Genomic DNA, 13,599 nt, shown 5'->3' with positions numbered 1-13,599 from the left:
TCTGTCGATCCGGGCCAGGTCATCTCAGCTGGGCCTGGTCAAGCATCATTGGCCAGCTGGCTGTTCTGAGTGTCCCTCAACAGTGGTGGCTCCCCACGTGACATGTCCCAGAAGGCTAGCCCAGGCTTGTTCGTGAAGTGGCAGCCACAGCACGGGTGTCAGGAGTGCAAGTGGGAACATGCAGAGCCTTTGGAGGCCTTGGACTCGGTGTCCCTTCTGCTGTGTGTTGGTCACAGCACGATACAAGGCCAGCCCAGACTCAGGGACTGGGGAGGCCGAGTCTGCATCCAGATAGAGGAGCTACAAAGAACTGTGGCTTTTCTCTTTCAGTCTGCCACAGTCCCTGACATGTCAAAGATTTCTGGATGGTATCTTTTTAAGGATTTTGTTTGAAAATTGAATAGCTAACTCAACCAGCATTTTGACAGTTAGTGTACATGAAACATATATATAAAAAAAGCTGGAGGAGGTCTGTTTTACCAGATAAAAACTTAATTTCAGAATGTTTGATGGTTAAGTGGTTATCAAGCATTAGTTGTGGTCTTCTCTTTCACAGGCTGAGTGAAAAATGATTGAAAGTAAATTCTGGATTTCTTTGAGATAGTTGGCAGGAAGAAGCATGTATTACTTAGCACATTGATTTAATGTAGGTTTTTTTGGTTTGTTTTTACTATTCTGATATTTTGTTTCCTTCTTGTTAATAGTATATAAATTTGTCACTAACATGTATGTGTGAAGCCTGGGAAGAAATACTGATGCAGATGGATTCTCGCCTCACCAAGTTTGTGCAGGTAATGTTTGTGAAGTTTCCCCTGGATGGAGTGAAAGCAGGCACGCTGTGCTGCTTTCATTTCATTTCATTGACTTGATGAGCTGCCTGGTGGATACTGGTCGGGTTTGTAAAAGGTGAACGTTAAGCTTTCAGATGGCTCGATCTAACCTCGCACTGTTTTCCGCAGAGAGAAAAGGCTCCCCTCGCATTGGGACAACCTAGGTGGGGACGGGTCTGTGAAGTGGAGCCAGTGGGGAGTGGAGAGTCAGGACAGGTACTGAAGAGCTGACTGGGTACTTGCCATGAACTGACAGATAATCAGTTTAAATAAGGATTTGAAGGAAGGTTAAGGAAAAGGAAGGGATTCGTGCTCCTGTAGTTTTAATTTTGAATTATACATGTAGTTATAATTTTAAAGATACATATCATGATGTTACCCATTTTGTCTAGGAGAAGAGCACAACCACTTCCGTACAGGATGAATTCATGCACTTGCTGTTATGGGGGAAAGCAAGGTAGTGAACTCATACTAGGTGCTCTTGTGTTTTCTTCCTTTTTTACAGTGTTTTGTTTGTTTTGTTTTTTTAAAGTAATTCATGTTTGTTGTAAAAAAATAGAAAATTCTGGTACATAAGAATAAAAAATAGTATTGATTTTTTTATTCATCTTTTGTAAATGTAATCATTTTCTGTGGCTATAATATATGTATGTATTTCTACATGTGTAAAAAAATTTCTAATTTTTTATGGTCCCATCGGTTTTCTCCTTTATGGTATCCGCCTTAGTGTTATTCTTAAAAAGACCTTTCCCATCTTAAGAGTATTCAAAGATTGATCTGTATTTTCGTTTAGAGTTTTTGTTATAGTTTATGTTTTATTCCATCTGCATGTTCCAGATGTGATTTATTTGGTTATATGCTATGGAAGATTTAGATAATTGCCCAGCATAATTTATTGACTATTACACTTTCTCCTTATGGATTTGAAATGCCATTTTAGCATTCAGTATGTCTTAAGTATACTTCAGTCTGTTTCTGGACTTTATTGTTTTCTGTTTTCTGTCTGTTCCTTAAGTCTTAATTTTTGTTGGAGTTTCTTTTTGTTTGTTTAAAAATGTTGTTTTTACTTTTAAAATTTAAAGTTTTAAGTGATGGATTTACATTTTGAATAGGGAAGACTAAAAATACTTCCTTTTTCATTGTAGTGCTGAACTTCAGACCCTCTTAATGAACCAGTTAACAGTAAAGGTGCAGTTAAATTATCTTTGTCTTTAAATGGCTATGTGCACTTTCTTGATTTTTTTTTTTTTTTTTTTTTAGAGCAGCATGCAGTGTCTTACTTATATGCTAAATATATTTTTTCCTCTTACTTAGGGCTTAAAGAAGCTTGGCCAGTCTATAGAGTCATCATATTCCAGTATACAAAAATTGGTTATAAGTCACTTACAGAGGTATGAAGGTGATGTCAAGTTTTTGGTGTTGTGTCTGTATGTACTTGGTGTCGGTGTTCTTCATCAGCTGTCATTCTCTCTTTTTTAGCCTTTCTAGCTAAAATTGTTGCATTGGCACTTGAAGGGAATCTTGGAATGCCCAAGATATAGAGAGTCAATAATGGTACATCTTGAAATAATTTTCAAACATCTTTTCACTGGAGTAGGCCCTCTCTCTGGGTTTTTTTTTTCCTCAGCCAGACAGCCAGGACATATATTTTGGAAAGACATATACCCTTTTTTTTTCTTTTAAAGATTTTACTTATTTGTCAGAGAGCGCACAAGCAGGGGGAGCTGCAGGCAGAGGGAGAAGCAGGCTCCCCACTGAACAAGGAACCCAATGCAGAACTCGATCCCAGGACACTGGGATCATGACCTGGGCTAAAGGCAGACACTTAACCAACTGAGCCACCCAGGCATCTCCGTATACCCTTTTTTGATCAAGGAAATTATGTTTATCATTTTACAGTTTATAAAACATGATACGTGTTTTTACATTTAACACTTTTACAAGGTGTTGATTATGATTATCCTCCTTTCACACAAAAAGAAACTGAAATCCAAACTGGCCTGAAGTTACTAAGTGTCACAGCCAGACCCTGATCTTCAGGTCTCATGCTACTTCTATCCACAGCTCCCTCGTGAAGCAGTTTGCATGTGGCTGCTCAGTGTTTGACTTAAATTTCAATATATCCCTTTATGCTGAGTTGCCTAACCCCTACTGCATCACCTCAGCCTTGGATCACTGCAGGGGCCTTTGGCCTGGTTTCCAGTCCACAAATAAATTTGTGCCCCTCAAGTAAATTCCCCAGAGCAGATCTGATCATGTTACTCTTCCTTAAAAACTTCCAGCACCTTCCTATCGCTCTCAGGACCAAGACTTTTGCATTAACACACCTGCCTCTCTGCTTCATGCACACTGGTGGCCTTACCAGACTTGACATTTTTTTCTTCCAACCCAGGGCTTTTGTGCATCCATCTTGCCTTCTGGAATATTCCCACCCTGCTCTTCACTTGAACCCCTTAACTCAAATCTCACTTGTTCCGAGAGGCTTTCCCTAATTCCTCAGATTAGGTCAGGTTATTCCATTACACCTGCGCTGGTGTGCATTTCCTTCCAGGCACTTATGATAGTGGGAATGATATAATGTCTGATTGTGGTTATGAGTGTCCTTTCCCCATGAGACTGTCAGTGCTGTAAGGATCCTTTTGTTTTGGTCACTGTTTTATCTCCAGTATGTAGCACAGTGCTGACTTAAAGTTAGAGATTATACATGTTGAATGTTAAATACATATCTTTTGGGTGAATAGGATGACCATCCGACTGTCTTCAGGGTGCCAGGTCCAACTGTAGAACATAATGTGATCTCGTAAGATTAAATCTTGCAGTTGTGTATTCATCTGCATCGTCAGAATGGCCAGATGGTTCTGCTAGTTTTTAGAGAAAAGTTTGAGAAATGATCATTTCTCACAGAAAGAAAATTGTTACTTTCAGTTTTTATTTCTGAAAATTTGGAAATGTTTAGGTGAGGTCATAGCTGTCTGCCACCTTGATGATGGTAATGATAATAACTTATTTCTGCTCTGTTTTGATAGCGGTTCCGAGTCTTTATTATACCATTTGAGTGAACTGAAAGGAATGGCTTCATGGAAGCAAAAATATGAACCTCTTGGACTAGATGCTGCAGGAATTGAAGGTAGTAATTTAGTTTTTTGGTAGAGTACATTAAACACACTTTACTTAATGGACAAATGATACTTATTTATTTCTCTTTAGATGCTATTACTGCTGTGGGTTCTTTCATACTCAAGGCAAATGAACTTCTTCAGTAAGTATTGGGGATACCTAGAATCATTGACGTGAGAATATTTTATTCTAACAAGCAAGCACCCAGCAAATTGTCATGATTTTCTTAAAATTGGCTTTATAAGTTTTTATCAAAGTTATCACCTTTACATGATTAAAACAAGCCAATAACATAGCTGTCTTATCAGTTAAAGCGGTATTGTATTCTCCCGGTTGTCCTCATTCGAGTCCCCTCTCCAGGGGGAATCCTTGAACTCTTGTAACTGTTTCTGTTTTTAGTTCTTACCTCCATACCTCTAAATTGTGTAACTATACTGCAATTATTTTATTTATCCAGTTTTAGAAATTCTTCTGTGTTTGTTTCATTTTTCCTAGACTTTGTTTTCTCTTTTCTTGTGTTGTTTGCCTTTTTTATATCCTTAGATTTTTCCCCTGTCTCCAAGGCAGGATCACACCCTGGGACCCCCTCCCTCCCTGACATTTCTCCTCCAGCCTTCCCTCCCCCACACTGGTCTGGATGCGCTGTTGTAGCTGCCCCAGCAGCCTGCTAGGCAGGCATTTTGGTGCTTTCTTGGGTTAGGTCCAGACATCACAATCACCTTTGCTTCTTGCTTCCTTTCATCACTTTGTTGGGAAACATCTCCAGTAACTTGCTCAGGAAGTAGTTATGCAATGATAAACTCTGTGTCTTTTCTCCTACCTTCACGCTTTATTGATGGTTTCCAATGGGTATAGGATGATGAAGGGGAAATCATTTTCTCAGAGAACTTTGAAAGTATTGCTTTATTATATGCTGGTCTTTCTGTCGCTGTTGGAAGGTCTGGTGCTTCTGATTCTCATCCCTCTATAGGGTTTTTTTGTTTTTGTTTTTCATCTCTCAAAGCTTCATTCTTTATCCTTGATATGTTGAAATTTCACAGTAGTGTTTTTAGATGTGGGTCTTTTCATTGTGCTGATAATAAAATATTTGAATCTGAATTCTACTGTGCTATTATTTTAGTAATCTCCTTTTCTCTTTCTTCTCCTCTCTCTTTTTTTTTTTAAAGATTTTATTTATTTATTTGATAGAGATCACAAGTAGGCAGAGAGGCAGGTAGAGAGAGAGGAGGAAGCAGGCTCCCCGCTGAGCAGAGAGCCCGATGTGGGGCTCGATCCCAGGACCCTGAGATCCATGACCTGAGCTGAAGGCAGAGGCTTTAACCCACTGAGCCACCCAGGCGCCCCTCTTTTTTTTTTTTTTTTTTTTAATTAGATTTTTTGTTCTAGAAACTTGGTTGGTCAGATACTAGGCCGTGAACTGACCTGTGTCTTCTGTTTTTCTTCATGTAATTCTCATAACTGTTTCTTTTCTATTTCCTGAGAAATTTTCTTAACTGAATTATGCAACATTGTCATTCATCGTGGACCTTTATTGAGTACTTAACTATATTTTAAACATTATTCTAGATGCTGAGGGCATAGCAGTGAACAAAACTAATAAAATCTATATGGGTCTTATATTCTAATGTGGTGAGATAAAGAATTGAATGATGAAAATACATAGCAAGGCAGATAGTGTCAGGAGTGGTGAGAAAAACCAAGCACGGAAGGGGGACCTTTGGGATGCGATTTATATAGGGCAGACCTCACCAAGATGATGGTATTGGAAGGAGTAAGTCATCAATATTTGGTAAAAGAGATAGCAAGTATGAAGGCGCTGAGTTTGGAGCGTGCCTCAGGAGCCACTCCAGCTGAAGTGAATGGAGCAGAGTGTGAGAGATAGAGGATGAGCTGAGAGAGCTCATGGAGGATAGGCCACGTTGTGTAGAGCCTATAGGCAGTTGGAAGGACTTTGGCTTTTACTCTGGATGTAAGAAGAAGCAATTAAGGTTATGGAGTGACAGGATATGACTTAGGTTTTCAAAAGATCCTCTTGTTCATTGCTTAGTTTTGAGAATAAATTAAAAGAGGGCAAGGACAGAAGCCAAGAGAGAAATGGTGGTTACAATCCGAAGAGGTCAGAATCTGGGTACATTTTCAAAGTAGAAATAACAGGATTTGCTAAATGATTGTGTGGATGGTAAAATAAAAGAGTTATGGGTAATTATGAATTTAGGGTCTGAGCACCTGGAAAAGTAGGATTGACATTTACTGAAATGTGGAAAACTAGGGAGAGAATATATAAATTATATATGTGTATCTTACGTTCCTCAATTTGGGTTTATCTGGTATTTTTACAATTAGATTTAGGTTATACATCCCTGGCCAGAATATACATAACTGGTGGAGTGTCCTTCTCAAGGTGTCACATCCAGAGGCAAATGATATCTGTCTGCTTCTCCTTAGTGGCGTGAATTTTGATGACCTGATGAGTGTGTCAGCTGTATTAAATTTGAAATGTCTGTTAGATACCCTCATGGGTATCTGTCCAAGACATTGTTGATCATATTAGACTAATATTCAAGGGAAGGGTCCAGGCTGGAGATGGCAATTTGAGAACCATCAACACATTGGTGTTATTTTGAGCCATGAGGCTGGATGAGGTAGTCTGTGTGCTTAGAGAAGAGGATAGATCTGAAGACAGCGATGAGCATCCCAACATTTAGAAATGGTATTGATGGGGAGCTAGCAAAGGAAACTAAAGAAGCAAAAAGATCAGGAGAGTGGGTGAGTATCCTATAGGCTGAGCAATGGAAACATTGTAAAAAGGAATGAGGGATCAGTTGTTAGATGCTGCTAAGTCAGGTAAGGTGAAGACCAAGAATAGAACAGATAATCAGAGTATTACTAGAAATGATTATTGGTGACCTTTATCAGAGCCATGTCACGGAGTCATGGAGCCATTGGGATGCAGAATGAGAGCAGATGCAAAGAAAACAGCAAGTATCATCTCTTGTGTAGTTTTGTTGTGAACGGAATGGCCAGTGGTTGCAAATAGTTGTTGGGTTTTTCTGTCTTACGGCAGAAGTTAGAGCATATTTATATATGATGGGGTGTTCTGGAAGGGAAACAGTTGATGATGGCGGAGAGAGGAGAGGATTGATGGAGTAAGAGTATGGGAGGGGAGGGCCATGTGGTGCATGTGGGGAATGGTCTGGAAAGATAGTGTATCTATAATTACAGGAGAGAAGGCTGTGTAAAGGGTCACAGACTCTAGTATCTGGGCACATGGAGGCTTGGGGAGGTTCACTTGCAACTGTTCTTACCATCTTAATGAGATAGGCAATGTTCTGTCAGCTGGAGGTAAGAGTGGGGAGGTGGTTTAAGAATAAAGGAAAAGGTGTGAGCCAGTTGCCTTCAGGGAAGTGGGAGAAAGAACGGGTGAGTGAAACAGGCAGATGCTGCTGGTGCTGAGGGCCACTTGGGGAGCCCTTGTGAGAATGTAGAAATGCCCCTGGTCAGCGTGGCTGCTGGCTTTTCTCCAGCCGGGGTGCCAAGTGTGCCGGGGCACAGGGCAAGTGAGCACTTAGATTTGCTAGGCTTGGTGACCAAAGCGAAGCCAAAGTGGGGCCAGGGAATTAAAGCGAGGGCAAGATTCAAATGAACCTTGAATTGGAGCTGGTTTGGGGGTAAAGTGGGAACACAGTGTGGGTGAGAGACAGGGAGGAGAGGTGGGGGAAACCAGTAGGTGGTAGTTAGGGAGACGAAAGCTGGGGTGCTGAAGAGAGGTCCCTGGGAAGACAGGTGGTTGTTGGTGAGTGGCATGCTTGATGTTGAGAGTCAGAGGGTTCAAGTTGGTAGTGAAGGGGTGTAGGCTGTCAGCTTTGGAATTAGTAGTCAAGGTGAGTGGAGGACTTGACCGTTACCTGAACTGTCGCATTGAGTTCTTTATCACAGAAGTCCTTGTCTTTCAATTTCCAAATGTGTTTTCTTATTTCTTTAATCATTTTTCAAAGCTGTGCTCTTGCTTTGTAGATGACATCTTCTCAAATCTCTGAGGACATTAATTAGATATTTTTATAAGCCTGCCGTTCCCTGAATGATCTCCACTTCCCGGGTCACTTATCTGTTTGTCTTGGTCTCGTTGCCAGCTTTCTTCAGATACCCGATGCTCCAGTGTTTACTCATGTTTCTTCATGAGGTGATTTGAAGTTGCTTGGAATCTATGTGCCCAGGGTGGCTTTGGCACCCGGGCAGGCATGTAGAGCTGTGTGGTGGGCCGCCAGGACCTGCATGGGACCACCTCAGCTCTTCCCAATTTATGCGCTTTCTTGGGAAAACCCTGTTCATTTCTGTTTGGGGCATAGACCCATAGGCATTCATGTTTAGGAGGAAAGAACATATTGACTGCTCTGTATTTCGGTTTGTCCTCCTGTGTCCAGCCCCGTGTGTCATCCTGAGGGCTGCTGTCGAGCCTGACATTTGCAAGGTCCAAAGTGTCCCTGGGATTCTGCAGGCCGGAAGTGCCGTTGCTGGTTGTCCTCTCCGTGTTCTGCGTGTGACTGCCTCTGTTGAGCTTCGTCAGCCACGTGTCCTTTCTGACATTTCTGAAATTAATGTCTCTTCTACCATCCTTTTTGTTTTTGTGAGTTTATAGTACATCCCTCCCCCCCACCCCATTATCATTTTAATGGGGTTTTAGAAGGTAGAGGTTGGAGACATTTGTGTTCAGAAGACAAAATGAGAGGAAGGATGACATTGCTTTTCCTATATGTTGAATTATTTTTTGGTTCACCGTATTTGCAGAGTAGGTATAAAATACTAAGCTTTTTGTGATCACTTTTCAATATGAACGGAAGGTAGTTTATTTAACTTTTTTGCTCCCTGGAAGAAGTTGAATATAGCATTGTTATTTTAGGTTATAGATGAAGAAAGTGAGGCAGTGAGAATTTTGATGTTCTCCTCCACCATTGCTTTCCGGGTATAGGGGCCGGTCAGAGTATTGATTGGGATAGACAGAAAGGAACTTTTCTTTCCTTTTTTCATTTTGCCACAAGAGAGTTTTGATTATATTACTTGGTAATATCAGAAATGTGGCAGTCTTTTTATGTCGGGTGTTTTCCTCTAGAGAGCTAGGTTAATGATGGTGACCCACCTCTCCAGTAGTATGAAACTTCTTTCTTGGAAGGGGCTTTGCAAGTAATACCTGCATCTTAGGAAAGAAAGATGCAGTTATTACTTGCTTAGAGTAGTTGTTACCCTGTAGATAGGAGCCTAAAGAGATTTTTTTTGAAGTGATAGCCCTGCCCATATTTAAAGATAGTTTCATCGAAATGAACATGACTTCCACTTTTAATACTTAAATTTGGGGAATCCATTTCTGTAAAGCTCAAGGAAATTCAGTTTTTGAGATCAGTTTACTATAAGCATCAAAAATCAACTTCCAAAAATAATGTCCACTGATAGCAGAGATAGTGACATAGTACAAATTTATAATCCTGGTTTTCTGTTGGCGTTGATGTTTTTTCTTCCTGCTGACCAGTGAGTATTTTTTTTAACTGAGAAAAGTGCTGAAAATGGTTTTTTGCCGACTTCTTTTGTTTGCAAAGTTGAAAAAGGATTTCATACTTTACTGAATGGTGGGAAAGACCATTACACAGTTTGTGGCAAGACTGTTATAACCAGTTAGAATCTGAGTCATTTGCTTTATTTTTGAGAAGAATCAGGACTTGCTCTTCTGAAGCTTTATTTTTAGGTATGTTTTTGATTTGTAAAATCAAAGGTTTAAATGTCCTTCAGATAGGATAAAAGAGAATGATAAGGATGATTATATCCCAGAACAATTGAACGATGATATATGAACCACACATTATAATTTTATTTTTGATTTCTTTTATTTTTATCTTTTCAGTTATAGATAGTATGAAAAACCTCAAAGCATTTTTTCACTCATTTCTTTTATTTTTGTCTTTTCAGAGTTATAGATAGTAGTATGAAAAACTTCAAAGCATTTTTTCGCTGGCTTTATGTGGGTAAGTTGATCGAATGAAGCATTCTTATTACCTTCACCCTTCTTTAAAAATTGTGGGTGTATCAATTTAGAATATTTCAGTTATTCTGATAAAATTTCAAGTAACTGTAGGAGTAGAGCCTTTTACCCTTCACGGGTGTCAGTGTTTTCAACACACAGCCCGCCTTCCTCCCTCCGTACCACCGGCCCCAGCCTCCCCAGATGTCACTTGTAGCACTGGTTGTCCCTGTCACTCACTGCTGAAGGGTAACCTTTTTTTTTTTTTTTTTAACTTTTTTTGACCTAGTAACTTTTCCTTAGGTCAAAATAACATTTTTGCATCTCAGCTATGTAGGCGTTAGGTTTTTTAAAACAAGACGGGGAAAAAGCCAAGATCTGGCCTCTGCTCTTGAGTAGCTTATTTTCTGTTCTGTTTCTTGATCTTCCGTTTCTAGAGATATGCCATCCGTTAGGGTAGCCAGTAGCCACCTGTGGCTCTTTAAATTAGTTGAAATTACGGGGCCTCTGGGTAGCTCCGTCCATTAAGCAGCTGCCCTTCAGCTCAGGTCATGATATCAGGATCCTGGGGTTGAGCCCCGCATCTGGCTCCCTGTTCAATGGGGAGCCTGCTTCTCCCTCTCCATCATTCTCTCTCTCTCTTTCAAGCAATAAAGGAATAAAATCTTTAAAATAAATAAATTAGTTGAAATTATGTAAGTTACACGTTCAGTTTTTTAGTGACGTTATACACATTTGAAGTACTCCGTAGCCACACACTGTTAGTGCCTGCCACGTTGAACAGCACCAAACAAGAAGTTTCTAGCATCCTTTCCATCAGACACTAGTGCCGTAGCTAAGTTGAATGCAGACCACTCATTGCCTTTCTTTGTTCTACATAGCGTCTTTTCATTTGTGGGTAGTTAACCAGGATTTACTGACTTCATAGTCCATGTTCTAATGCTTACTCTGCAGCATGTGCATATTTTATGTAGGTCCATTTGAACTATTTTTGTGACCCCCCCCTTAATATCATTGGAATAATCCAGCATACATTCCCTTCCAACACAGGCAAAAATTTGGTTATAAATGAGATTTATTCCTCGTTTGTTAAAATTCTAAAGAGTAAATAAAATAGAAGTTAAATTATCTGTAATGTGCTCACATCTTTTAACAAATGTCCAGATCTTCAATTCTGGTATCTTACAAACAGACTTTGTATTTGTCAGCGTAATGTAATTGCTTGTGGTAAAAAAAGAATGGGATCCACAGATGTTGGCATTTAAAATTCTTTTTTTTTTTCTCCTCAAAACCGTACCAATGCTAGCCAGAATGGGGAGCCAGAGTGTTCATCAGGCCAGCCTGCTTAATATCAGAGATGCTGATTAGAATAAATTACAATATTAAAACTCAATGAGATCTTTGAAATAATTTTCTTTTACAGAAGAGGTTTGGTTTTACTTGTAATTACTGGCGTAGTTGAGGCAGTTTATATTCTATTGCATGTCCTAACTCTAATGAGAAGCCTGATTAGGAGAGAAATGAATTACTGCTCAACCTTATCATTAGAGCAGGGCAGCAGAAAGCACGCTGGATGGGAGAATCCGAGACCTCATTATAATCCTGGCTCTGTCATTTGTTAGTGGTGTCGCCTGGGTTTGCTCCTTTGGAAAATGTAGCCTCCATGAAGGCAGGAACTTCTTTTGTATTGCTATATCCCCAGCACCCATAGTATGCTCAGTGAGTACTTTTTGGATGGATAAATGAATGAATGAGTGCACTAGATCGTGGCTTGTTTTTCAGATAATTTAGAAGTTTGAACTAATTAAGGACGGTTTCTAAAATAATCCATGTTTGCAGAATCACATCCAGCATGCTTATTCCTGACCGAATGCAATTACGAGGGATATTCAAACAGTGCAAAAACACATGCAGCATTCCTCTTGACTTAGGTGGACATAATATAAAAATACAACCCTCGGAGAGGACAACAAGAATTGGCTGCAGATATTAGAGAGTCTGTAAATACACGTATATTTAAGTGTATGTATGTACACAAAAGTCTTAGTGCAAATATCTTTGTGTAGCAAAAGACCCAAGGGAGAGAAACGTGTTTGGTATTCTAAGGCTTTTGAAGGACCGAATTGTTTGCAGATTTTAAGAGAAGAAATGCCATATGTTAGGAGAGGAATGAATCTGGTCAGTGCACGTCGTTGAGTTGATGGAGAAAATAAAAAATAATAGTTTAGGATTGTTAGACCAGCCTTTTTGAACCTGAAAATACAAGTCAAATTTAGAGTCTTCACACTTTAGTTTTTAGAAGGAAAATAAGTTTTCCTTGGTGAAAAGATTTCTTTGGTTGAATATTGAAGATTTAGTCCAATGAAACACATTTAGTCTTTGAAATGTATCTATATTAAAGTTAGGTTTGTACCTTTCCTTTAAAGATAGTTTTTTGATTTCTCTTTCCAGCAATGTTGAGAATGACAGAAGACCACGTGCTTCCAGAGCTGAATAAGGTAGTATGTGGTAGTACGTTTTCCAATGTGTTAACTGCTGCTCTGACTGAGCTCAGCTTGGCTGCTTGGCTCAGTATTCATACACCATTGCTAGTTGACAAGGTGTCAGGCTGTAGACCCTAAAGGCAGCTTAGTAATTGAGTCTTTTTTTTTTCCCTTTAAGAAATTTTATTTTTTCATCTCACAAAATACCTTTACTATGGCTATCTAATTTTATAATTTTCATGTTTATATAAGGTTTTGTAATCTGTATTATGTAGGGTGCTTGTATTCTTTACTTTCCTTAAGTTTTGAATGCATTTTTATTTCCTTGGAAATCTGGTACTTTAACTATTAGTCCCAATGCTGATGTCTGGTAAACAGTAGTTTCTCTGATTACAAGGATTGTGACCGTGGCAGTGGAATTTCCTTTAAGTAAGAACTTTCAGACTAGGGCAACATTCCCACCTGATTTCTCTGGTCACTCATCCTCACCCCTGCCCAAACTCTGGTTCAGATAGATGAGGTAATCTGGGGCCTGTGAAAATGGAGAGCATTAGAATTAGCTCCAGTGGACTGGATGAATAAGGGATCGCCATTCTGAGACTCTTACAGAAAGCAGATCTTTTGTGCTGTGGCTGACTGGCCTCACAAACCAGCGAGGTTCACATTAGCTGTTTCGCTGAGACCACTGTTGTTTGGGGAAGTAAAATGCGTCTGTTATAGGGGGAGACCCCTGGGTGTAATCCCCGGGTATAATTCTGTGAGGGCTGAACAACTCGGGGGGCGGGGGTGAATGCAGGGTCACTGCAAGAAGCAGGCCAACCACCAAGCAAGCACCACTGTTGAGTTGTAGGTGCTCACTCAAGTCAAGGTGACTTCTCTGGACGTAGGCTCTTCTTCCAGAGCAGGGACCCTATACACAGTCTTATTAGCACAAGACCTAAAATAATGAACAACTTCAGGCCATAAGGAATTCTGTAGCTCTTGGATTAGCTGATTGGAAAAAGGGGTATAAAATGTTTAATTACATGCTTGTCAGAGCTTCAAGATTTCATATTTTCACAGTTGCATAATCTTTTGGATTTCTATTGATGTTTCTTTGAAGGAACTTTGCCTCTTTGTATCATGGCTTTTAGTAGATAGTAAAAAAAAAAAGTCACATTTA

General features: G+C 39.8%; 1 protein-coding gene across 4 annotated transcripts in view; it reads left to right on the top strand.

Moving 5' to 3' along the window:
* LOC111148974 (anaphase promoting complex subunit 4) overlaps positions 1 to 13,599 on the top strand; it is a 40,190-nt gene that overhangs the window by 12,312 nt on the left and 14,279 nt on the right. For 3 of the 4 annotated variants that reach the window (XR_002640727.1, XM_022505834.1, XM_022505833.1), the window contains exons 11-19: positions 705 to 791; positions 960 to 1,046; positions 1,223 to 1,287; positions 1,976 to 2,018; positions 2,145 to 2,221; positions 3,857 to 3,957; positions 4,038 to 4,089; positions 9,903 to 9,958; positions 12,406 to 12,452. Coding sequence is in view for 3 of the 4 variants with exons in the window: in XM_022505834.1 (XP_022361542.1) it covers positions 705 to 791; positions 960 to 1,046; positions 1,223 to 1,287; positions 1,976 to 2,018; positions 2,145 to 2,221; positions 3,857 to 3,957; positions 4,038 to 4,089; positions 9,903 to 9,958; positions 12,406 to 12,452 (615 nt within the window). In the remaining variant the exon portion in view is untranslated. The remainder of the gene's footprint in view (positions 1 to 704; positions 792 to 959; positions 1,047 to 1,222; positions 1,288 to 1,975; positions 2,019 to 2,144; positions 2,222 to 3,856; positions 3,958 to 4,037; positions 4,090 to 9,902; positions 9,959 to 12,405; positions 12,453 to 13,599) is intronic. The other variant, XM_022505835.1, reaches the window with a different exon arrangement.

This window comes from Enhydra lutris, unplaced genomic scaffold (assembly GCF_002288905.1).
Source record: "Enhydra lutris kenyoni isolate GAN:26980312 unplaced genomic scaffold, ASM228890v2 scaffoldscaffold21, whole genome shotgun sequence".
NCBI lineage: Eukaryota > Metazoa > Chordata > Mammalia > Carnivora > Mustelidae > Enhydra > Enhydra lutris.
This window is presented reverse-complemented; position numbering and strand designations above follow the sequence as displayed.